The sequence below is a fragment of the Haemorhous mexicanus genome, chromosome 13, assembly GCF_027477595.1.
Source record: "Haemorhous mexicanus isolate bHaeMex1 chromosome 13, bHaeMex1.pri, whole genome shotgun sequence".
In the NCBI taxonomy this organism is placed as follows: domain Eukaryota; kingdom Metazoa; phylum Chordata; class Aves; order Passeriformes; family Fringillidae; genus Haemorhous; species Haemorhous mexicanus.
In genome coordinates this window covers 12,567,442-12,592,686 of record NC_082353.1, presented here as the reverse complement: position 1 = coordinate 12,592,686, position 25,245 = coordinate 12,567,442, and the positions used below count along the sequence as shown (strand labels likewise).

The following is a 25,245-nucleotide window of genomic DNA, read 5'->3' as shown; positions in this document are numbered from 1 at the left end:
ATCCTATAGATGTGCTGGGAGACTAGATGTCTGGATGTACTTTAAGAGAGAACATGCTGTATTTAAAGCCCCTTAGACACCATGCCCAGAGCAAAACAAGTTACTGCCATAGACAATTTGTGTTCCAGAAGTACCAGCTCAAGCGCAGCCCGGGTTCAACGACAGACATACAACAGTGTACTCTACCAGAGACCACACACAACCCATGGCATCTTCACGTGCCTTTCGCTTTTTTCACTGTCATTCATAGCTTCTGCTACCTTTATTCTCAATGATTCACATAGGTGCTTCTCCAAGGTCCTGCCTGTTTTCACTAGATCAGAGACAACAGCAATTTAGAGAAGGCCCAACCAAATTTTTGATTTTGGAACATGGTGAAAACCAAATATCAGAGACATGACTTTTATCAATAATCTCCAGCACCTCAAGAGGGGAAAATGATGTGTTACACGAGGAAACTGTTTGAACTACTCCTGCTTTTTGCCATGAACACTTCTGTGGTCCCCTGGCAGAATCATTGTGTTTCAGAAGAATCCAATTCAGCAGGAGCACACTTGTGTGCATTCAGGACAGCCACACTTTTAACAGTGCCTTAACTGCACGACAAATGCAATCAGGTCATAATTAAAAGCAAAACATGCAGATAAGTGATGACTATGGACAACAAGAATGGCAAGAAGCAGCTTTTCACTCATATACATAACAGCATCACTTGACCCAAATGAGAGCACCTTGTAAAGTTGAGAGATGCAAAGCCAAAAGTCAGTGCTTTTGAGAAATGTGGTTTTTCAGGATAACCACAGTACTTGCAATGCAGAAATGCTTTTATTTACTTCTCATAATTGCTAGCATTAAAGGCTGGAAAATCAAGTCTTTCCTTCCCCGATGTTTCTGCTACTGTGCAGTTTCAAGTATAAGCAATAGTCACATAAACTTCATCCACCCCATTAATTCAGCTGATCTATCAAGCCTGTTAGAACCAGAAAAAGAAGTCAGCTTCCTGTGCCCTCTCATCACTTTGGAGACCCACTCAATATAAGCATTTAACAACAAATGAAGGGAAAGGCTTACCATACCCATTTGAAACAGTGGGCACTGTTTGGAGATGGATCTCATCCTCATTCTTTCCTTTACATTAAACATTATTTACTAGATGCCATTAATAAGAACACACTTATGTGCAGCTAGAAAAAGACTGTGGAAGAAAAGAATGCTACATTTCCTACTTGTGCTGTTAAGCATAATTGTGGGCTCCCTTCCTCAGCCCTGATGGATCTGTTAGCAAAACTGCTATTGCACTTTATTTCTGGTGGCACTGGAGGAGTCAGAGACAGCAAAACTTCATTTTCAGAGCTGCACATTCAGTTTGCAGTGCTGACACCTAGAGTTAAGCTTTCTGCTTTGTAAAATAAATGGGTCTGGTTTGCAGGTACATAGAGATAAAATGTACAATTCATGGTGTCATTTTAAAAAAATCAATATTGGAAAAACCTCTGCTTTCCACTTTGAATGCAAACAAATTCCCACTCAACTAATACAAAAATTTGTGTAAATGACAGGCAATTACTGGGGGGAAGGAAAATGTTTTGTTTGATCACAGCATGACAAAACAAGAAAATGTACATGCAGATATGATGTGCATGACCACGTTGCTCTTTTAAAAAGTTTTTCCACAACTGCCCATTGGCAGGTTATTCCTGATTATTTTTACAGCCTAACTTCATTAAAAAAAACAAACCAAAACAAATCCATTTGTAAGATTTTCAGTTGAGAACTCACACTGCATTGAATGGGAGGTTGAGATGAGACTGAATGATCCCTTAGTAGTTTAATAAAAGCCATTGAAAAACCACTGGGGTTGTTGTCCCACTGATAAAAATTCAACTAAAGACAAAACACTGCTCTTTGAACAAGACACTGGCACTGGAATTGTCCTGCTTCTCTACAGTTTGGAAACACTGATGCTGGGTTTTATTGCCAATAGATAAATACAGTTGAAAGTATAGATTTACCCAGAGCCTAGAATCAGAGAGACGGAGTGAAAGCATCAAAATTGTTGGCAATGGTTGTAATCTGTCACTGCACTCAATGAAGTGTGTGGATAAAGGGCCTTGTTCACACTTACTGCTGAAGTGCAGCTCAGGAAATGGTGGGCCCTGATAGAAAAAAACAGAAAATCATGCAAAATAGCAGAGGAAGCCTAGGAGTGTAGACACTGGCAGATTAGGGCTGTGGGGGAAGTGCAAGGTCAGTACAGAGTCAGTAAGGGAGAGGTCAGAAGTGAACTAGCTCTAGGAGACAGCTGGAGGAATGAGAAAGGTTATTTATGGATAATAAGGTTGAATTTCATTCAGGACTGCAGAATAAGAAAGAATGCTAGGAAAGAGCCTGGAATGATTGTTATCAGCTTCATCTGCAGACAAGTGGGTTCTGGGGAAGATCAAAGTATTTAGAGAACAAAACATGTCAAAATTAAAAGGATTGAAAAGGCACTATTCGGCCACATCCTCATCCTTCTCACAGAGAAATTACATTGGATCCTGCATGTTCTTGACCAAAGACTGAACATACTTCATCCCAGATATCCCCCACTATTCCCCATGTCTGCTATCTCCCCCCACATTTCCATAAGCAAAACCCTTGCTGTGTCAGCAGTGTCCATCCATTTCACACAGACCTTGACCAGTTCCCATTTCACGTTGTAGGAGTCCATGCACGAGCACTGGGACAGTTCACTCCTGTCCAGTCACACAAAAATGCATGCCAAGGCCCAGAGCAAAACCTTGTTGCCAAAATCCCAATTCTGATAATACTTCAGTACCTGAGACATGGGCAGGCAGAATTATACAGAAGGAATGATGGGCTAACATCTGCATGAGCAACAAATACCAGTGGGCACTTAGGGAAAAGTGTCTGTCCAGCAAAGGCAGAGCGAGCATGACTGCAGTCCTGTGAGCACAGGCAGCAATCTTGGTAGGAGATTACTCTCTGTGGTTTTCATTGCTTCTCCCCCCAAACCAGCTGTATGTTCCAACTGTGTCTTTTGCCTTTCTGAAAAGTTAGGCAATCCTGTTGGTCCTTAGGCCAGTGAAGGAGGCAGTGGGGAGAAGGAGGAGGAGAACTGTGGAAAATGTGCCAGCATGCAAACAGCTGAATGGACTCTGCAACACCAACTACAGACACGTGCAAGCTGTGACAGAGTTTTTCTCCTCATCCCAAGATATTCTAGAAGAGGAAACAAGGACCATATGCTGCCTTAGCCCCAAGTGAGTATCAGCATTGCACCCCACCAGGGTACATCTGCTTGTTTGTGTATGAGCATCAGGTTATCCTGGAACAGGGTATTTTCAGGTGGCACAAGAGTAAAATCTGTCCTGAGACAGCTCATCTCCAGCTCCTGGAATGTACAGAAGTACAGTGAGTTTGTTTTCTGCACCACTTTCCTGATGTCCTGAGAAGCCCCAAAGCAGCTGAGAGCAGGCTGTCCTGATGTCCTGGCAGTCTGTCCAGCTGCTGCTGTTGTGTAATTGCAATTGCAGAACACAGACAGCTGTCTGTACCACTTGGAAATCAGAGCCTTCAAGGCAGCCTAAGTCAGCAACTTTTTCAACTCTAGCACTAAAGACATTCAAGTCCAAAGCTCAGATCCTTCATGTTATGTACAAACTTCATCATCATAGCTGGTGTCAGAACAGCTTTTGCAGCTGTAGTTTACACATCACACTCTGCACTGCTCAGTGAGCAGCAGGATTGACACACTATTTCTATGAGAAAAATGTACCCTCTTCTCCACTGTACCTTCTTTCCACTTTGACTACCTTCTTTGCTGTCCATCTGTCCAATGCTTCTCAAGTTTCCCTCAGCATTTTACTTTCTCTGCTTTGTTTTGGTGGGCTCTCCCCAGACTGCCCAGGAGCAGCACCTGCTTCCACAGCAGGTGCAGAGTGAAGGTGAGCAGATCTCTGCTCCTCAACCTTAATGGCTGGGCACAAACCTCCAGATGCTGCTTCTCTCCCTCCCAGTCCTCTTTTCCCCAGTGTCCAATGTTCCCCCCTAATCCACGTCTTCCCAGTGCTTGAGCCTGGAGCCCCCCACAGCCCGGGGAGTGCAGCAGCTCTGGGATGCAAGAGGCTGCACTGGATCACCCAGCTGCTCCTGGGCTGCTGCCAAAGCAGCCTCCAACAGCTCCTACTGCCTGGCCTCGCCTTCAGTTGACCAAAAATTTGTGGGGAAGGGAGGAACAAAGCACTGTGGTCCCCACCCACTCCCCTATAATTACCCAGGGCTTCACAAGCAGTATTATCTGTCTGGATACACAGGGCCATGCAGCCAGCTGTGACCATAGAGAATTAGCTGTTTCCTTCTTGGAGAATTTTCCCTTCTCTCTTCCTAAGTATTTTTAAGCCAACTTACATTTATTTAGCATGCAACCTTTTGATCTACTAAACCAAGGATGACAATTGGTCCCTTTAGGTGGAGTGGTATACCCAATTCTTACACCCTACAAGTGCCTGTTGTCCCTCTGCTTCCTAGGAGTATTAGATCCTTTCCTTAGCTAGTCAGCGTCAGCCAGGCTCAGCCCAAAAGTGACCACAGCCTCAGGACCCTTCAGACTCCTGAATTGGTTCCCAGTGCCACAATCCCCTATATTACATCGTGGCCTGCCTGGATCCAACAAGAGGGGGAAAAAAATCAGTAAAAAACCCAAGCAATTTGTGTCCTCCATCAGTATGTCAGTTTTCTTTGGCCATCATAGCTAGAAGGACAAGTTCTTAGTCTTTATTGTCTTTGTTTACCCCAGCAGCTAAAAGATCAGTTCAAGCTAATGAACTCACTCAAGACAGGCTCTCAAATCCACAGACTCCTTGCCCCTGAGTCTCCCCCAGGATCCCCCTGTCTCCTGCCCAGCAGCCCCTTTCTTGCTTGCTCCTGGTGAACCAGCAGTGCTAGTGGCCAGCAGCCTGCCTGCCTCCCCATGCCGGCATCCTTAACCCTTCCCAAAGGCAGGCAGAGTAAGAATGGCAAAGAGAACAACAAAATATGGAGCTAGAAACTCATCTCTGCTGTATGGCAGCAGCAGAAGCTGAAAAACTCTCACAATTAATCTCTAAGACTAGACTGTACACCTGCAAAACAGATGGCTTTCATGGTTGCTGAATTTATTATTTAAGGAACAGATACATCATCCACGGTCATACTGAGCAGTGATTTATTATATATTCACAATAGCAAAAAATCCCATGTCCTGGCTGTGAGATTTATGTTCTTAGATCACTGAAACAACTGAAGAATTTATCCTACAAAGTTGTCTGAATATAACACAGGGAACTGGACCTCATTTGAGTACTTAACAACTCCTAGCTGTGTTCTCAAGTACATTTCCTTTCTTTGGGTCAAAACAATTCCTTTAAATACACTCAGTCATTCCTGGCTGTGTGCAGTCCTTCCCCAGTGTTAAGTCTTTCTGTGGAGCATCTATGCAAGAAGCTGAACCCTTAATTAACAAAGAGGATCATACCAACAGGTAACCCAAAGATGATTGTGCAATTGACTCTATCCCTTTTCCCAGGAATGTTCCACATCCATTCTTTCATTGCAATCAGGCTCTGATTTTGCAGCAATGGCAGAGCATTTATCCAATACTATTCTTTCCAACTGTATTCTCATTTCTGGAAGCTCCCACCAGGGAAGTTGCAGTCCTTGTCTCTTGCCAACATGCAGTTCTGCATGCAGACAGTTGTCAGGAGGAATGTACAAGAATCTCTGTGGTGCCACGGCACAGCACCCACAGATCATGGTTCTTGTAAACTCCATTTTAGAGCTGTCTGCACTTCCAGCTGGGCAGCAGGAAGAGCAAAACCACAAGAATTGCATGAGGAGATGACAGCTCAGGGGAGAGATAAGGAGAAACCACACTCAAGGGAGAGGGCAGGTGGAAAAAACCAAGCCATGGAAGTTTTCTGGGGATAGCTATGTCAAAAAAGAGAGAAACGGACTCAGGATGCGTCGGGGAGATAAATCTTCTGGGTTTTTAGAAAGGGGAAGGCAGTGCTTGCAGGCTCACTCACCACAGCCCTAACAAACATAAATCATTCTCACATGGGCACCATCCTTCCCAGCACATTCACCAGGGCTGGCTGTAGCACAGCTATCACGGAAGGATCTGTCATATTAAGCAGAACAGCACTTGGCAGTTTGTGTGAATTATGGTTAGGGCCAGCACAGCTGGGTGCTGCAGGGGTTGACAGGCTCTGTAACACAAGCACAATAGCAAGCATTAAAAAAATAAAAATTTTTTTTTTAAAAATCTCCAAAACGGTTTGGGAACAGAGTTGAAAAATACTTTTAAAACACGTCCTTTAAAATTCGTGAGAGACTTCCAAACAGATGGGGTGGGGAATGATGTGATGAATTGAGGGGGCTGATCTCATGGTTTAGATCTGCCTTGGCAAGATCTCCTGGGTCTGCACTTACTGTGCCCAAGTGGGTGGGTGCCTAGTGCTCCATCAAGAGGCTTTTTAATCTGTGCTCACTTGAAAGAAGCTGCAGTGCCACCTCTGTCTCCCTGATCTAGCTCCAGGCACAGCTCCCCACTTCCTATCCCTGCACACAAAGGCCTCTCACTCTGCTGGCTGCAGGTAACCAGGAGCAACCCTCCTCTCTCACATGGCCCAAGTGCCAAACACACCTTCCCCCACAACCCAGATCTGGTTTACACTTCTGCTTTTGGGGAGTTTCAGAGCAAACCATTCCACACATTACCTTTACAATGAATTAATGTAAGCAAGTCAAAACAATCACTCTTAAATTCACTACCACAACAAGCATACCAATTTGGACACAGCAATTGAAGATACATCAATCTCCTTGCACTCTTGGAAGTTCACTGGACAAGTGTCAGAGTCCTTTGAGAAGGTCAGGCTCATACCATGCACATAACATTTCTTCAGACCCCAAGCAGACTGCTTCCCTCTTGCTCAGCTGGTATAAACACCTAAAAGTCACATTTTCCTTCAGACAGTCTTGGGCACCAAAAAACTAACCACTTTTTAAGATAAAGCTGAGTCTTTAGGACTTCAAAAATCTGATCTAAATTGATTATCCTTTTAGATACTAAGAACTAAAGTAACTCTGCATTTCACAGATTCACAGGGGGAAAGTTATGTGGCCTTTTAGGAGGGGAGGTAAATTGAGAAGAAAAAGAAGAAAAAAGTATGTACATAAAATGTCTATTGTAAGATAATCTCACTATAAAAGTTTTTCCAAACACAGCCACATTTCTTTTTCAGGAGGAACAGCAAATCTCAGAAAAATCAGTCCTTCTCTGGGGAGAAATTCAAGAAAAATATTACAAGAGAGAGCAGTTTAAATTCAGCTTACCTAGTGCAGACTGCACAGACTGGTGCTGCACAGGGGCAGGCAGTGATGGCAGCTGGGTGGAACACTGTGACTCAGCTGTGCCTGGCTCTCCAGAGGATCACTTCTGGGAGCAGCAGAGTTATTCCCCACATCCTGCACCCAGAGTTGCCATCTTACTTGGTCAGTTTTCACTGAGTGCCCTGACTCACCCATACATCACACACAGGTGAGCAAACCTTGCTGCTCACTGCCACCCAGGGGGAATCTTTAGGAAGTTCTGGGAGAGGGACATCAGGAGACTCTTGCCTACTCTTGCAGGTTTCCCCCCAAAACAGCAACAGTTATCCTGGACTTACACCTGCCCCTGACTAAAGAAGACACCCTTCAGATCCCTACCAAACCCCCCCAAAAATTGAAAGAGGAGAGATACAACAGGCCCTGTACACCTGCAATTAATTCAGTGTCTAGGCAGAAGCCCAGTCTCACAGCTAAAACTCTGGGTCTGGCTGTGAGGTATTTCACTGATTGTGTAATGATGATCAAAAAAAAAATTAAAGAAGTAAATAGCAATATAGCAAATTCCATCCCTCACAGCATTTCCATTCAAGTTTTTATTAATATTATAAGCGGAATAACAGAAAACAGTTTATATACAAGGGTTGTTTTGGAAGCACTCTGCTCAGAGACAAACTGTAGGTGTACATACTTCAACTTCTTTCACATAGATGCTGTTTTAGAAAACAAACCAGAAAAATGCAAACTCTCCTGACTGTCAGCTCAGGTTGTTGAACATTTGAGAATGGAAAAGGGCATTAGCCTACAATGACAGTTAAGGGATTTTCATCACTGTATGAATTACCTGCAAAATTGCACACACAGGGAAATCACTGACACACAGGTTTAAATAAGACTGTAAGGGCTTTGTAAAACACATTCATTTTACATACTTACTTATTTGTTTGCTGGCTGTGTTGGCTGCTTCTTAACAGGTGGAAAAGAGAAATGAAATGATCACCCAAAGATGGCTCTGGGATACAAAGGACCCTGTGAAAGAGCCTGGGCTGTCACAGCACCCTGGGCAGGGTGGGCAGCTGCAGTGTGAGGAGCTCATCCTGACAGCAGCATAATGGAATATATAAATACTCAGTGTCTTCTCCTGGCAGCCCTCATTTCTACTTCTATCTTTTTCTTCCTTTTTTTCAATTTTCTCACATGACACATTTTTATTATTTTAATAAAAGACCCTTTTGATAATATCAACACACTAATAATTAGAGTTATATTTTCCCATCTGAGGCATTTATCTGATGCAGAAATGAGGACTGCAAAAATTATATGAATAAGAGAAAGTAAATTAAGCAGGACTTTTCTACACAGAGACTGAAACAAAAATAAAAATTCTTTGCAGTGCTGTAGATTTCAGACAAAACCTAAATTCCCAGAGCAGCTTCCTGTCAGAGTATAAACTGCATGTAGTTTGGCCATTTTCTCATCAGTTTAAAGCCAGCATCATATTTGTTACAATGACAGCATATTTACTGATGAAAGCCCTCTGAAAGACATTTTGGGAAGAGAAACAGAATTTTACCAGACTAAATTCACATTGCACAAACAATGGTTTTTTCAATACATTTGTACCCCCTGCATTATTGAAATAATCCTGAGGCAGCTCCCACATCACAGTATTCTTAAAAAAAAAATAATAATAAAGGCAGGAATTACCCAGCTCTTCCTCCACTTGAGGAGAATGTGAACTTGTGATAAAAGGTTTACTTTAGTTGCTCTGCCAAGTGCTAGGTCCAGAACTTGGGAGGATTAACAACAGGAATGGGCTGGGGACACGTGATGGAATGAGCCTTGTTTGCAGCTGGGCTCCTTAGCAAGGTACAGCCTGACCTGAGGTGACTGTGCCTAAAAGGAACAATTATGGAGCTCAGCAGTGGAAAAAAAGGTAAAACAAAAACAGACAGACCGGAGCCATATAACTGAAAGAATTTAAAGTGTTCAGCTAAATTAGGCACATTAGGTTAGAATACATTACATCCAAGCTTTGTTAACCACTTCCATGAAAAAAAACTTCAGAAAAGATTATAGAAACCATGGGTTTCTTCTAGAACAGATGATGTACTGCTTCCTTTTATCTCTTAATAACAAATAAAAGTAAACTTTCTTTTATCTGAAGTTACATGGCCCTATCACAGACATACTGGAGCACATCATAAATACTAGTTGATTTATGATCCTAATTCCTGAGAGATGGGAAAATATTGAGTGATTTGCTCTTAATGACCTGGAAAATATTTGTCATTGCCGAGAAGCAAGGCTGTAATCTGACCTCTTTCATCAAAGTCTCCACCTTTTGAAGCTTCAGTGGTTTCTGGGAAATCGTATATTTAAGACAGTATAGCCAAGTAAAATTCTGTATTTTTCAACTGCATATAACATAACATATGATTCTGCAGCAACACTTTGCTTCTCCTAGAGTTAGCACATCTTGCTCTGCACCAGTGAAAAAGCTTGAGCTGACTAATGATCATCTAAAAGGTTTTAAACAAAACAGCTTTCTGATAAGAGTGCATTTCTCTGAAGGTCAGTTTATCAGGAAAATGCTAGTAACTGTCAAGTGAGATGACATTAAGTGTAGCAGGTTTGCTCCTAGAAAAGAAAGTCTCCCAGCTTTTTTTACTAATGAGGAACCACTGCAGAAAAAGGAGTTGGTGGCTGTGGAGTCACATGCAGTGAGTTTATTCATATGTGACTTGTATTTGGGGAATAACCTGACACTTTTGAGGAAGCTCAGAAACCCGGAAAGAACCTTTACACAGCTGTACAAGGAAACAATTCTCATCTCCATCTGTTTTCTTAACTCTGCTTGTTTAAAAGACTTCCTAATTCTTGTTTGAGTATGGAACTGTTGGCATTTTCTGTGTATCAGTTCAGTTCCTGTTCAAGGGGGCCCTGGAGAGCAGCATTCCTGGTGGGATGGAGAGCAGCCCCAGAGGTGTGCTCCTGCAGCCAAACCACCTGGGGTGCCTGAGTGCTGGTACCCAGGCAAGGAGCTCTTGGATCAGGAGCAACTCCACTGAAGCCACTGGAGGTGATTTTGGTTCTCCCTGTGATGTCTTTCAGATGCTGTTTGTGGGCACAGAAAAACACCAGAGACATGGCTTTGGGATACAGTCATCAAACACAGGCATCCTGGGACACTCACAGATGCCCACTGCAAGCCACAGAACACAGGCCTGCTGCCTGCTGATCCACTTTGGGGAAAATTGCTAGGATTGAAGGAATTTATTTTGTTCTGTACTTCAAGGGCCTCCCGTGGGCAGGCGGGCGGGCCGGATGCAGCTGGAGCACTCCCTCCCTTTCCTGGTGGGAGTCAGGCAGGCCAAGCACGGCTCTCCAGAGCCCTGGGATGGGTCCCCGCACTGCCTGGGACATGGCCTTCGAGGGGAAAATCCCCAACCCTTCCACAGCCCAGCCAGCCAGGCAGGAAACTGCTGGGTGGCACCCACAGACCCTAAAGCAGCTCTTTGCTCCTCTTCTGAAGGGTGCTTCACAGTGTAGAGTTGTAGGAGTTTAAAGCTGGGCTTAGCTAGCCCAGGGTGCATGGACCCTGAGTAAGAGCTTTTAAGCCTCCTCAGTGAAGACAGCTGGTATTTTAAGGGACAGGTTAGGACATGACAATAGCTCCTTGCACTGGTACAACTGGTTACTGACCTTAAGTCTCAGCAAAGATTCATACAAGAGATTCATGCAGCCATAAAATTGAAGAGGTTTATAAGAAAATTCAGTGCTAGCCATGAAGACAAGACAATGCAATGTGTTAGCTGGGGCTGGGAAGCCAATTTCACTGGTGCATGGCTCCCTCCTCACATAACTGGCTGTGATGGAGGTCAGCTCATCCTCTTGGATTTCCATCCTGTCTCAGTCAGACAAGAAAGTACTGTGACCTGATCCAACCCACCAAGCCCTGATCCAAACAGGAGATACAAGGCAAAGGGCTTCTATATAAGGAAAAAAAAGGAGCTGGTGGAGTTCTGAAAAAAAAAAAAAAGAAGCAGGATCAAAAGGAGTATTTTGTAGCACAGTTGAACTCAACACAGTCTGCACAGTGCCATCTTTGGCTCATTATCCCACAGTATAAGAACAAAGCTAGATCCAAAAAGACAATTAAAAGGAAACCACACTATCTAGACAGGACATCTCTTCTGCAGAGCACTAATTATTAACCTTTGGAAACCACAATAATTTATCATTGAAGTAAAAAGTACAGTGAAGCCCCAAAGATCATGGACATGAACCAGAAGTAGCCTCTGGGAGATGTCCTGCCTGCAGGAAAGAATTCAAATACATACAGGACGTAGTCAGGGTCTGACATATAATTATGTTTTGAAAACAAATAATGTTGCACCCTAAACAAAAAGAAAATTTCCATAAGATGAAGCTTAAATACTCCCTGGAGTACACCCTGAGACAGCTCTCAACACTCAATGAAAGAGTCACCACAGTCCAGTTTTAAGGAGTCCCTCAGTAAATGCAAACAAGCAAGGTTAGGTAGCAGAATTGTGTCTGAGCTTGGGATCTCTTTTCTCTTTGCAGAAAGCATGAGCTCTCATTTAGTGTAAATAGTGTGATCTGGTCTGACCAGTGGCTGATCGCAGAGCACTGTGTCTTGTTAGCTCACCTCTGGCCATGACAGGTAGTAGTCACTTGCATGGAAAGGAAAACAGAAGTTAATGGACTAATTCATTCCACCTGTGTTTAAAAATCCCTCACTGCCCATGGCTCCTAAGTAAGCCATAAAGAAAGGGATCTGATTCCCCTGCATGTCTGACTTTGAGCATACACACAATGCCCCCTGTTCCCAAGGTTATCTTTGATGTAAAGCCACTGTGCACTGGCCACTAACTCTCCTTACATCCACTATAGGAAGCCTTTGTATAATATGCACCTTGCTTCAGCCTGCAAGACGTTTGGTTCCCAAAAACACATAGGATGGCTGGAGTAACCACTAACCAGACATGCTGGAATGCCTGGAAGTGTCCAAGATTAGTCATTTGGCAGCAGTCTTGAGGAAATGCAGCTTTACATATCCCACTCTGGACAGAAGGGTTTAGTGCTCAGGCCCTTCTGGCAGGTCTGAACCTGACTCCTTCCCCTGCAGAGCACAGCAGAGCTTGGATCAGCTGTGGCTATGACAGCTAGAGCTGGGATGCAATTGCCACAAAAATCTGGATCACTCACTTTGTCAAATCTGTCTCTATTCTTTACTTCACCAAAAGAAAGAAACCCAAACCAAAACAAACCCTATCCCTATGCTTGGCCTTGGTATTTATTTTTTCTGGATAATTTCAGCTTCTGTGTTTGTCAACTGAAAGGAAAACGCACGTGTCACACACACACGGGTCAGAAATCTGGTGGGTGTTTGTACATTGCACAGGAGCTCAAAGATTGGAAAAGTTTCATTCTAACCTGAGGACAGCAAAACAAGGTTACTGAAGAGCAGTGTGCCTGCTCATCAGCTGTTCACATCCAGGCAAATGAAGATTGCATTTGGGTGCCTCAGTGCTGGCAGGACTGAGCTGCAGATGCTTTTTTGGTCACTGGAATTTGGTGCAGGTCTTGCATGGACCTTCTTGTCAGGGGGGCTGACACCTGCACCTCACTGCACTTTTAACAAGGGATCCAGCCCCCTGTGTGTTGGGTAAGCTGTTCCCAGGCCACGTCCAGGCAGGAATTGTGCCCAGCACAGAGCCTGTGCCTCTGACCGGCCGGCACAGCCGCACCAGGAGCCGGGAGCTGCAGCCATGGCTCAGGAGCCCTCCCAAGGAGCACGGCCAGAGCAGCCTGTCCTGGCTCAGGCTCAGCCTGCTGACCCTCAGGAGCACCACTCTGCTTGAGCTTAGGGCTGAGCTGAGGCAGAATGAGTGCCACTGCTCCTGAGCTGGCATGCTCACCATACTCACCATGAGACCACAAGCATGGCAGCCTTGTGCGGGGCTGCCCTGGCCACTTCTGCTCGGGGCTGCAGAGAATGAACCAGTTGAAGCATGCAGAAACCAGCAGCTGCCCTGGTGTTCATGCACTGAGCTGCAGAACTGGAGCCAAGCACTCTGCACCCAGGACTGCACAGATGATATTGCTCCTTCAGTGTATGACATTGTAGGGCATTCCTAGGGTGAAAGAAACCAGCACGACCAAATGGATGGCTGGAAAAACAAATGGCTTCCAGTTGATTTAAAGGAGATATTTAGTCATGCATGGGAAGGAAAAGAGAGACTAAGTGACCAAAATAGAACGAAGCAATTGGAAACAGCTGATGTTTGATGAAAAGAAAGATATTTTCTAGGGTGAGAAATTTAGAAGCCTTGAGGATTTTGAAAGGGCAAATTATGCATGAGTTTTTAATCCTTTCAATGGTGCCAGGTTATCCAGAATCCACTCCAGAAAGGTTTCTGAAGCAGTTTATTCTAGAACTAAGCCAAAACCTTCAGCCAACTCTGGAAAATCTTGTTTAGAGTCAGACTAACATGTCACTGTTGGAAAACTGCTCCAGCTGAAAGCATGAGGGAATAGTTTTCCTAAGGAACCCTGACATTTAGGCCTTTTTTTTTTTATCATTTGCAATAAGAAAAGGCAGGAAAGGAAATTAAAATCCTTGATAAAATAAATAAAATTATAGAAGGGCTGAGTTTCATTTTCTTATATTTATTACTGTGTTTCCATTTCACAAAGATTGGACAAGTTTCATGCTGTACTGGAAGTGAGGGGTTTCCTTTCCACAAGGCTGACATTAGGGCAGTTCTCATACAGAGGTGACAGCTCCACAGTCCTGACCCACAGCACTTGGTGACTACAAATGGGACAAATCCAATTGTGTTGTTCCAGCCAGTGTCCAAATCACACCAATAACCATTGAACATCTCTGCCAAAATTACCATTGAACATCTCTGGACTCACCCCCAGCCAGCAGGAATTCAGGTGTCAAACCCCACAGGGCACCATGGGGGACACTGTCACCAACAAATGGATTTCACAAAGCAACCTTTTTCTAAGGCTTTGTGTAAGCTTTTGGGAACATCCAAGTCTGAGGCATCCTAGTCATTCATGTTTCTGCATCCTCAGCTGTTCTTTATGTGCTATGAACATTTTGCATTTCTTTCAGTTTTGGGCTGCTTTTAATTTTAACATGGCAAAAAAAGTTACTGGATAAATGACAGACACTACCTTGTCCCTTTAGTAAATCATTGGCAGACACGGGTCAGCATTTTGAGATGAGAGAACACAGTTCAGTGGTGGACTTGTTGGTTTTATGGCTAGACCTGATGATCTGAAAGGTCTTTTCCAACCTAAATGCCTCCCTGATTCTATGTATGGACACAGGTAGGAAGCCAACCAGACAGTCTATTACTACCCTTTATAATTAATGCTAATGTTTTGCTCCCATGAATGTCCACATCTTTTTAAGTCACAAGTGTGCTGTAATAAGCAAACATAAAGTCAAACACTTGTGGTTATATAAAGCTGTGTGGAAGAAGAAAAGAGAAGCGATGTGGAATCCATGACACCTGGATTTCTACAGGGACTCTGAAGACAACATACATTGCCAGCACAAAGGACATAGATTTCACAAAGAGAAGCCAAAGAAAATAAAAATCAGTAAATACAAAGTTGATCCCAAAATAGTTGGGGAGGGAATACAGATCAGTTTAGAAATTCAAGCCAAATTTGGGAAATTACTATGGACACAGATAAAAATTCAAACCAGAAATGTAAAGCATATTCAAATATGCTTAGAGCAGAGGGGTTGAACTAGATGATCTCCAGTGTTCCCTTCCAACCTCAACTATTCTATGGTTCTGTGAAATGTTTTTCTTTGGTATTTTCTAAATGAAATGGGGTGGGTTTGATTTTTCTTTTCCAAAATGAAAGGGGACAAACAGAAACCACTTATAAAGCAACTGCAGGCATTTTGTTTGGGACTGAATAAAAACATTTTGCAAAATTTAAGAATTTTGCAAAATGTTTTTTATTTTCTCCAAAGCAACCTCTGCTTTTAGTTTCATTAGACCTATATTTGTATTTCATAGCTGAGGGGGAAGGGTCAGAGGGCAAACAAAAGAAACTCACCATTGATCCAGCTCTGCTCTCAAACCCCTATTTTCTTATTCACAGATAAACCCTTTCAGATGTACCCCACTTCCTTCAGGGCTGGAGGTGCAGAGCAGGCATCTCTGCAGCCAACAGTAACAAACACTAACACCAACTTTGCATGTTTCCATGGCCGTGGTGCCCCAGAGACCTCCTCTTTCCTCCACACACTCCTCCCCACCATGTCTCTGAGGTTGGGGAAGGAGGGACAGCTCAGCTACACCCACCTACCAATGGATTTTGTTGCTAGGGGGAAGAAGAAGACGAGAAGAAAAAAAAAAGGTGTTTCTGTTTTTTCATTCTTTTCCCTCCTTTCTTATTTGCTCGGCTCTTGTTACCTGCCCCACGTGGTCACTGGTGGAAGACACGATGTCATTCAAGTGCAGGGCAGCAGCACAGGGAGCACTGTTGCACAACCAGCAGCCACCAGGATCACGCTGCTGTCCCCGGGGCAGCACGGGCAAAACGGAGCAACATTTTCCGATAAACACTGAAACCACTTGCAGTTAAATTGTGCTTAGGCTGGCATGGCAGTACATGACACTGGCAGATCAACCACACCAGAGACTGACTCGGGTCCATCTGGGGTCAATGACAGCTTCAGCCAACCACAAGCTCGTGGCCAGCACTGCAGAGGCTGGATGGGACTGACAGGAGGGGCATCCCAAGAACATCCCAAGGGCAGAGGAAAAAAAAATCCCAGGCCTCTGCTACGAGCACAAAGGAGCTTCACCACTCCTAGGAGGGAGTTTGGGATTGGTACAAATGGGGGAACAGTCAAGGAGTAGGAAAATGCCAGCCTTAGGGAGGGGAGGCAGGGGAGCTCAGCTCGTCCTATCAGCACTTATTGGCTCACGCAGCAACACTTCAGCACAAAGAAAAGCAAACGTCCATTATAATCTCTCTTTTCTAAACTACTCTCCTGCATATTAATTCCTATTGACTGACAAGTGGAACAGCACACATCGATCATCTTGTTAATCAGGTATTCTTGCAGCAAAGCGTGATGCAGTTTAAATAAGCCAGGTTAAGTTCCTTGTGTACACAAGGAAGCTATTATAAGAAAATGTAATGATGAAACCACTTTTTGCAAGAAGCAAGCAGAGCTTGAGCACCTTATAAGCTTTGGAAAATTTCACTTCATTTACATCATTTTTCATGACCTTTTGCTTAGCATGACATGGTATTGTCCCCCAGCTGTGCCCAGTTTGGCTTGAAAGTCAAGATTTTGCAAGCCTGACTGGTGAAATCTCCTGAGGCTCTAAGCTTCCAGGGAACTCAGTACCTTCCTTTTGAGGGGGCATCTCTTCTATATAGTGTGTTTTGGTAGCTCAGAATAATGACCGCTCTAGAGGCTGTGGCTCAGATGCACAGCAGTTCTTGGCAGACAGGACTGCTGAGTTGCTGTGGTCCTGTAGAGAAAGGTCCCTCCTCCCCATGGCACCAAGGGAGGAGACACCAGCTCTGCCACAGAAGAAGAGCACTGGTAACAAACAAGGCTGCCCAGCCCCCAGCTGTGCACCCCACTGCTCAGCTGACCCTGTTGCCCAACCTCCCGACACAATTATATTTACAAAAGCATCTGATGTGCAGAAAAAGTGCTCAGTCTCAGCTCCTGCCCGTATCGGCAGAGACTACGCACGCTGGGAGACTGGAAAATCAGCACGGTATCACCAGCCTGTGCTTCCCCTCTCCCACTTCTACAAGGGTGGCTCAGCCTCTGAGGGGCCATAACTGAATCTTTATGAAGCCCTTGGATGGGTTTTACTGCAAAACAAGGCTGAGAGTGCACATGCACGATTACACCAGGACAATAGCCTGAAGTTAACAATCGCTTCCTGCAATTGTCTGAGGCAGCCTGTAGAACTAAGAATCATCTCATGATAAATCCTTGTTGGTCATTTACCATCATTAATCTATACTGTCAGAATGAATTAGGTGCAGAGGAGCATATTAATTACAATGCAGATGACACTCCAGCTTTAATTATCAGGACTTCAGAGTAAGCAGTGCCAGTTAATCAGTCAGTACCACGGAGGCTGTGGAAGGAAAGCCCTGCTCAGCTGGCAGCACTGACATCCAGCCTGCAGGGTCTGCACTCACAGTGATGCCATTCTAGCTTCAGTTTTCCAAATTGCTCTCTATTTCTATCCACATTAGTCAGGTCTATGGGAACACTTTTTCCACTGCCTGTGACATGCCTTAAATTAGGGGTGACCAGTTTTGCCAATATGTAGCCACCTAGCTTTATTTATAGAACATTTCATATTAAACAGCAAAAGCTCCCGCTGTCTTTTTATGCCTGTTGCATAAAATTTAGCATTTAACAGCTACTTACTCATTTTACTTACCAGCTAAGGCTACATTTTCATAGGTTGTTGTTTCCATGTCAATATTATTTTATGCCATTTTCTGGAGAGCTAGGATTATGGAATAAACCTAAACATCTGAACAGTTTGCAAAGCACTGGCGGAGCAGCTAGCAGTGTTGCAAAGACCCCCAAATCCCATCAGCCAAATGTAGCCCTTTTGTTATTGTAGGACCAGAGACAGAAACTCTCAAAGCCCATCAGATTCCTGCTGGCACTCTCTGGGTGAATTCCAGCAAGCAGGCTGACCGCTCACTCTGGCTGCTGCCAGCAGCAGGCTCCTGGGGAGAACAGATGAAGTTGTTCTCCACATCTCCTGCAGACAGGACATGAGGAGGTGCACTGCACAGCACAGACAGCAGGAATGCAGTGCTGGAGCTGTAGAGCTGTTGGAGAGGGCTGCTCACTGAGGCTGGGATTTCCAGCAACACAGACTTCAACAAGCTGGGTATGCACTGCAGAGCCCCTGGGGGGGCTTCACTCTGTACTGCTCCTGCTGCTTCACACACCTTGTGAAAAACACTTCATTCTTCCAGAAACTGGTGTACAAAATGCAAAAGCCTGAGGAGATCCAAGCAGCCTGAGAAATGTCCTCAAGGAGAGCAAACCAAAGAAATAAGGAGTTACAGAAACAAACCGATAAAGTAAAATTACTGTGGGGAATTTAATCACCCAGGAGACAGGCAATTCAAGGCTATGGTGCCCATGACAACTCCTATTTGTCCACAGTGTATGGAACATTAACCTTACCTCCATATGAGGAAACAGAAGAAATTATGGGACATATCAGGTATGAATGCATATTTCATGCACAGGGTACTCTTTGAGGGCTACTGTGGAAGCAATGATTAAATTTCCTGACTGCAAAGCAAGTAGGTTCATGCACAAGCAGCTCTTCTGAGACATGGGTGAACATCACCAGACACAGCTCCCAGCTCACCCCCATGGCTTAGGCGGGGAAGATTCCAGGTCTCAGTTTGGTCACAGCATCATCCCCTGCCTTGAAAGCTTCTGGCTGCTGTTCAGACTTTGTTTTGAGAATTGCCACGTGTTGATTTAGGAAACGTTGTGATGTTTCTTTCAGTCGTTGGGTCAACAAGGATTCTGCATTTCTTGTATGTTTTCCTTTTGAGTATCTAAAGCAACGTTCATCCTTCAGCAAGGCAGAAGTCCAGGTCCTGCTGGGTGATCAGTTTACTCGAATGTGAGAAGCAGATTATTGCTGAGTTAGACAGCAAACAAGTTATCAAAACCTGAGAGAGTTTTGCACTTGTCTTGAACTGAATTTTAACCCCTGGCTGGATACTGTGGAGTCAGATTACTTACAGCAAGAGCCAGAACCAAAGCAGCCAGATAGACAGCAACTCTCTGGGTGGAACTGCTGTCCCTAAAGTCTCCATTTTTACATGATCATAGACAATTGCTGGCTGGTATATCTACTGTTGCTAAAATCTGGAAGACAAGATTTATGAATATAGAAACAAACAGCAAAAGTATAGCAGCTGAGAAAACTAATTGCAATCAGTTGGGAAGGGGGGCTATTGAAACGAGAGGTTTTTAACAATAAAAGTTAATTCTACCTTCTGTCACTGCCAGAGGACACAGAAGCAGACAGTCTGCTTGGTTATGACCTATCACTAGCTGACTCTGGAGGTTCCAATGTGCTGTTTCCTCTTTGGGCAGCTAAACCCAAGGCCCAGCATCTCCCACATGGAATTTTGCAGCAGAACCAGGGTGAGATGCTAATCCAGCCCATCACTCTTAATGAAGTGATTTAATACATCCACAGCACCAACCAGCATAGCTCAGGTCTGACCTCTGTCACCACTTCATGGGCAGCTGGATGATGCCAAAATCCAGCCACACTCACAGAGGGGCTGCTGGGGTCAGTGTCCAGGGCAGGCTCAGGAGCTGTGGGGTGGTGGGTGCCTTGCCAGGCTCCCCATCCCTGCTCGGTGGGGCTGGGGGCTCCCTGCAGGGGCAAGGAGGGAGCACTTTCACACACTGAAACTCTTCCCAGGCAGCAGCATCTTCAGGCAGCACCCTGCCAGAGGGCTTCCATCCAGTTTTGGACATATTTAACCGAGTCAAGGCCACATTTATTCAGCAGCAATTCAAACTGAGGAGATCTCCCTCTGTGAAAAAGGTTGGTGTTTCTTTCACATGCACTTCAAAATAAGAGTGCTCCCATGAACTCCCTCTGCCAGGAAACCACCTCAGGGCTGTCCCAGCCCACAGGCCAGGCCAAGCTGAAGGCATGGCTGGGACAAAGAGCCCAAGTACATCTGCACAGCCTGGTTCACACTTGTAGCCTGCACAGGTGCTGAGCAGAAAGCAGCAGTGCCTCTCCATGGCTGACCTACTTAAAGGTCAGGCTTGCCCAGGGGCTCTGAACCGTGTCCTGTGGGCTGCTCACCACTCAGATATGCACTAGTTCACATTCTGCTCACCCTCCTGCTTCTTGCTGAAGTCCCTGAAAACCTCAGAGTCAGCTCTGAAACAAAGGCTGATGGCCCCTCAGCAGCAACAGCTCACTGGTTTGAAACTCCCCATAGGGACATAAAAGCCAGAAAGAAACCATTTTACAGGAAGGAAAAAAGCATGAGGCACCCTTCTTGTAAATCCCCACGGAGGGCAGAGCCAGAAGGGTGCCAGGGTTAGCCCAGCTGATCAAGAGCCATGTGATAACACCAGCATCCTTCATGCAACATCCTGCTCCAGGGAAGGAGGGGACAGCAGTTTTTCCCTTTGCTCTTGGAGGCACAGGCATGCTCCTGCAGCAGGGTTTCCATCACTATTGCAAACCCCAGACCAGTTTCAGGAGGGCTGGGCTGAAATCACCAACCTCATTTCCAGAGAGTGGTTAATAACCTTGGGCTCTTCTCGGTGTGTCCTAAATATGAGCTGTTCCTCAGCAGGGAGAAATCAGGACTTGATGCTGCACAGAAATGAATAGCTGAACTACCCAAGTCTGAGAAGTGGCTCTGCATATGTTTTCACAGAAGTCATGGCAGGCTCTGGAATTAATCAGGCCAGAAACCACCAATATATCTGCATGCTAACCTGAGCTGAGGCAGGTTTGAATGCTGCTGAAAAATCCCAGCCTGTGAATGATTTCCATTTCTGAATCTTTGCCCTGCTGTTTATGGAAAGGCAAAGAAGTCCAGTGATGAGGTAAATGTGTTTATGAATGCACTACTGTTACCTTTCTAACAACTTGCAGGAATTACTTTACCACCCTTATTTATTGCTAATCAAGCTCAGCACTGGGGGAGGAGAAGGAATAAATTCTGCCACCAAGTTTGTGCTAAGTCATTTTTTCTTCATCACATGAAAGCCAGACCCAGGCAGCCTCATTTGAAGCCCTTTAATGGTTAGAAATATCCCTTTTCTAGGAGTTTGCTCTTCTTTCTTACAAGTGCTCATATTTTAGCCAGCACCTCTTCTGCAGAGCAGCAAGAGCAGCCTGAGCTGCAGCAGAGCAGCAAAGTCCAAGAGCTCAGCAAGCTCCCCTGAACTCCTCTTTGCAAAGTTTCCTCAAAAGCTGCACCAGCTGCTTTGCCAGCTAATCTTTCCAGCCTGCAGCTACAGAGCAAAGCATTGCTGTGGACCTGTGTCAAAGGTACATTTGTTAACACATTTCCCCTGGAGTGCTAATTAACATTTACATCCAGTACTATGAGTGAAAAAGCTTCAACACAAACACAAACTGCAGGGAAATGTGGAGAGTGGTGCACTGTTTGCCCTTCAGGAGCTGGTGAAAATCCACTTTGTTTTGTAATCTTCTGTTCTCTAAAATCAGATATTTCTTCAAGTTAATAACTAACCCGTTCTTTTTCATTTAAAAACCTCTGAGTGCATTTAGAATTGTAAGACAGCAAGGCCCTGCTGGCCCTGGTGCAAGCCAGCCCACATGCAGGTCTCTGTGCTCAGCCACAGCACAGGCACAGCCCAGGCTAACCACAGAAAATGACAGGATTTTATGATTTTTATAATAAACATAAACAAAAGGACATCAACACACTTTTGCTTAAAATTCAACCCTCTTAAACTAAACACCAAGATAGGAAACACAAACAGAAATATTTGTAGCTGGATCTTCAATTACCACATTTTGGGATGCTGACAAAAAGCTCTAATGAGTAACACTTGTACCCACAATGAGAGGCAGACAAAGTTATTTGCAAACACAAATTTGCACTTGAAAGATCCAAAGGCAGTTGCTGAACAGCTGAATTAGGAGCTATTCTCAATATTATTTCTCAATATTTATTGAGAAATAAATGTGCTATTACAGTGAAGTAAAAATTTTAAGACTGCAACCAATATAACTAAAATGTGGTTGGAAAAATCCTGTAGATTTTTCCCAGGGCAGGGGGGAGTTTTTTCTCATTTTTTAAAGGAAAAACTAGAAAATATCAGTGTCACAGAAAGAAAATCATATTCTATGAGCCAAAAAACAATAGTATGGAAACCTCCACCTACTCTGTGAACTTTTAGGCCATGACAGAGTGCATATTGTTATTCAAAATATTCTCTCCTGCCACAACCATGCATCGTGCCCAGGCTCCCATGAATTACAATCTGGATCTAAAAAAGCACCAATAGGCATACTTGCAGATGTAGCAAAAACTGACTGAGCACACTACTCCCAGAAATCAGTTTCTAGCCCTCCACCTCACAGAAATCAGGATCTGAGATGAATAATATATACTACAAAAACACAGACTTTTTGATTGCAAACTGCTCTAAAGTTTTGTGAACATATTTTGTTATTGTTGCCAAATATTTGAGGTGAATAACTTTCAGCCTTCATGCTTACAAACTGCTCTCATTGTTTTGTCCCTTTTTTCTTCCTTTTTTTTTTTGAATGCTGCTTCTGCCTTTTACTGGATATCCAACTTTGAAAAAAAAAAAAAAAGGCATGACAACCAGCAAATGCAGCAGCAGTTATTTTAGTTTTTGTTAGACAGGCTGAAGTGAAGGGCCCTCAGCACTGATGAGAATGACTGTCTGGGCAGTGCCATGGGAGATGCACCAAGCAGTCAAGGCAGAGATGTTCCAACAGGACCAGGTGTTTGTGTTTCTTCTGCTTGACCAGCTCTTCAAACTAATTTCCATTAGATGCACACGTCTGTATTCACTAAGAATAGTTTTCAATAAGTAGCAAGCCCTCAGATAGTTTCAGCTTTCCAGTTTCCTTAGTTCCCTCAGTTTCCAGTCCCTCCTATGAAGAAGAGGCAATACTGAGCTCGAATCTAAACTGGCACATTTCTGACATGACCTCCCAGAGGCTCCTTCTCCACAGCACAAATGGCTGGACTGAAATCCTGGCCTCAGCACAGGCAACAGAAAATCTTCCACCAGTCCCCTCCAAAGCTTGTAAAGAAAACAAACCCCAGTGTTTTGGGGGGAACCAAAATGGAAGTGGAAGGTCCAACTCCCAAAAGGCTAATGGTTTAATTTCAAGCGACAGGATGAGATTAATATAAACACGCTAACCTGTCCAAACTGGAAATCTTTCAAACGTCAAGCACAGGAATCAACAAGGTGGTTTTTTTCAGGCAGGATGTCAGAGCTACCCCCGTGGTTATATGTGAGCCGAGGACAATGTTATTACATGAGATCAGATTACAAACACAAGCAAACAGAAAACAATCTCTGAACGTCACTGCTGGGATTTGACAAGAAGCACAGCTGACCCATTCCCGGGGCTGACTGCTCTCCAGTGAGCTCTGGGGAAGTAGGAGGAATTGCTGCTGGACACAGAGTTCCACGCAGTTAAATTGTCAATTTGTTTGCCCAAGTTAATGCTTATCCTACCCTGTGCTTGCCATGGTTTCACTCAATGTATTTGACCTGCAAATCTTAAAGCAGTGGCTTTGCTAAAATTATATGGAGTTTCTGGATTCTCCAAGCACCGAAAGAAACTATTTTGGTCGTTTCCACAGCACAGAAACCTACAGTTACTCAGATATTTGAAACTTCCAGGGAGGTGGATGACAGACGCTTAACCACACACATCACCATTTCATTTCTGTGCCTAATGTTTAGCACAGCCTTGCTCTAAGGAATTTGTGAAGTTGTTTACAAAGCTGATGCAGAGGTTGCATTCAGTCTGGTCCAAGGGCAATGATTTACTGAAGTCACTTGTAAACAGCAGAAAGATAATATTTTCTGTGACTGCGGGAGGAGGGGGAATAAAAGTTCTCACCTTGCACCAAGGACCATTAGAGACAGAGCTGGTTTCCAAAATATCTGCTCCTTCATATTCTTCCATGTCTGAATAGTTGCAAAACTTTGTTCTCCAATGAAAAACATTAAATCATCTTCCAAGCAAAGGCAAAGCAAACCATGCAGGCTCCAGTATCCCAGTTTGTGAAAGCCCTGCAATAAGTCACATGTCGGTTTTATGGTCACTGGTCTAATCCAAGGTTGCAGATCCTGGTTCCGTGCTGGATTTCACAGAGCTTGGCCTTTCTTTTAAGCCTTAATAGTTCCTCTTGTCAGCCATTTATCTCCTTCAGCCCTTCCTGGTGGATTCAGGTTTTCACATAGCAAATGGCAAACAGCTTCCCAGGAGAGCTGACACTGAAGCTCTGGCCACCTCAGGAGAAGCTGACAGCAGAGTGAAGTACGTGGCCACACCTCTCTGCTGCCAGAGCTGGCCTAGACCATAAAATCAGAAGCAAGGTCACCCAGCAACCGACCATTCAACGTCACTACAGTAATAAAGCCAACTTACATTCACCTTCTTGCTTGGGTAGACAAATATTTTTATTAGAAGAAAGCCCAGAGAAGATGGCAGGGGGCTGGCTGTTCTGAGCTGAGGTGGATAAATTCTGATCGATGCAAAGCTTCCAGCAGACATTCGTGGGCCACATACAACCCCACAAGGCTCTGTTTGTAGTGCCAGTGGGGTCAAACCCCTCAGCACTTTTCCCTAAGGATGCACAGACCCTGTACCCCAGCGGGCTGGGTGGGTAATGTCCACAGGATATTTTTCAGCAGAGCTCACAAGTTCCCATCCAGATGCCCACAAGACTTTCATCTGCCACATGCTCAGCTTTAAAAAGTTCCACTCACACTCAAAAGTCTACATAAAACAGGGATGAATTTACAAAACAGCCTCCATTCCCTGCCAGAGTCAGTAAAAATCTGGTCATAAGACTGCATGCAGGAGCTTTCCTAAGCAAATGGAGTCTTTTCCTCAGGAGCAGCCACGTGCCTAAAGGAGAGCACTCAGTTTGGGAAGTGACGTTTCTCTCCAAACAGACGCACACGTTAGAGAGAAGGGCTACAATAAACACAAATAAAAGCAGATAACAGATGATCGACCCTCTGTGTTCTGTTTGCACTGTGTA

The 25,245-nt window shown here is 44.4% G+C and overlaps 1 protein-coding gene across 2 annotated transcripts in view; it reads right to left on the bottom strand.

The window, feature by feature from the left end:
- The window catches only part of LOC132333393 (high affinity cAMP-specific and IBMX-insensitive 3',5'-cyclic phosphodiesterase 8A-like), a 151,727-nt gene extending 127,207 nt beyond the window's left edge, over nt 1-24,520 (bottom strand). Inside the window, exon 1 of one of the 2 annotated variants that reach the window (XM_059858444.1) lies at nt 24,096-24,520. In XM_059858444.1, the coding sequence (XP_059714427.1) occupies nt 24,096-24,161 (66 nt within the window). In that variant the 5' untranslated portion in view covers nt 24,162-24,520. Of the gene's footprint in view, nt 1-15,492; nt 15,588-24,095 lie in introns of those variants that run through there. The other variant, XM_059858445.1, reaches the window with a different exon arrangement.
- Between the last annotated feature and the right edge of the window lie 725 nt (nt 24,521-25,245).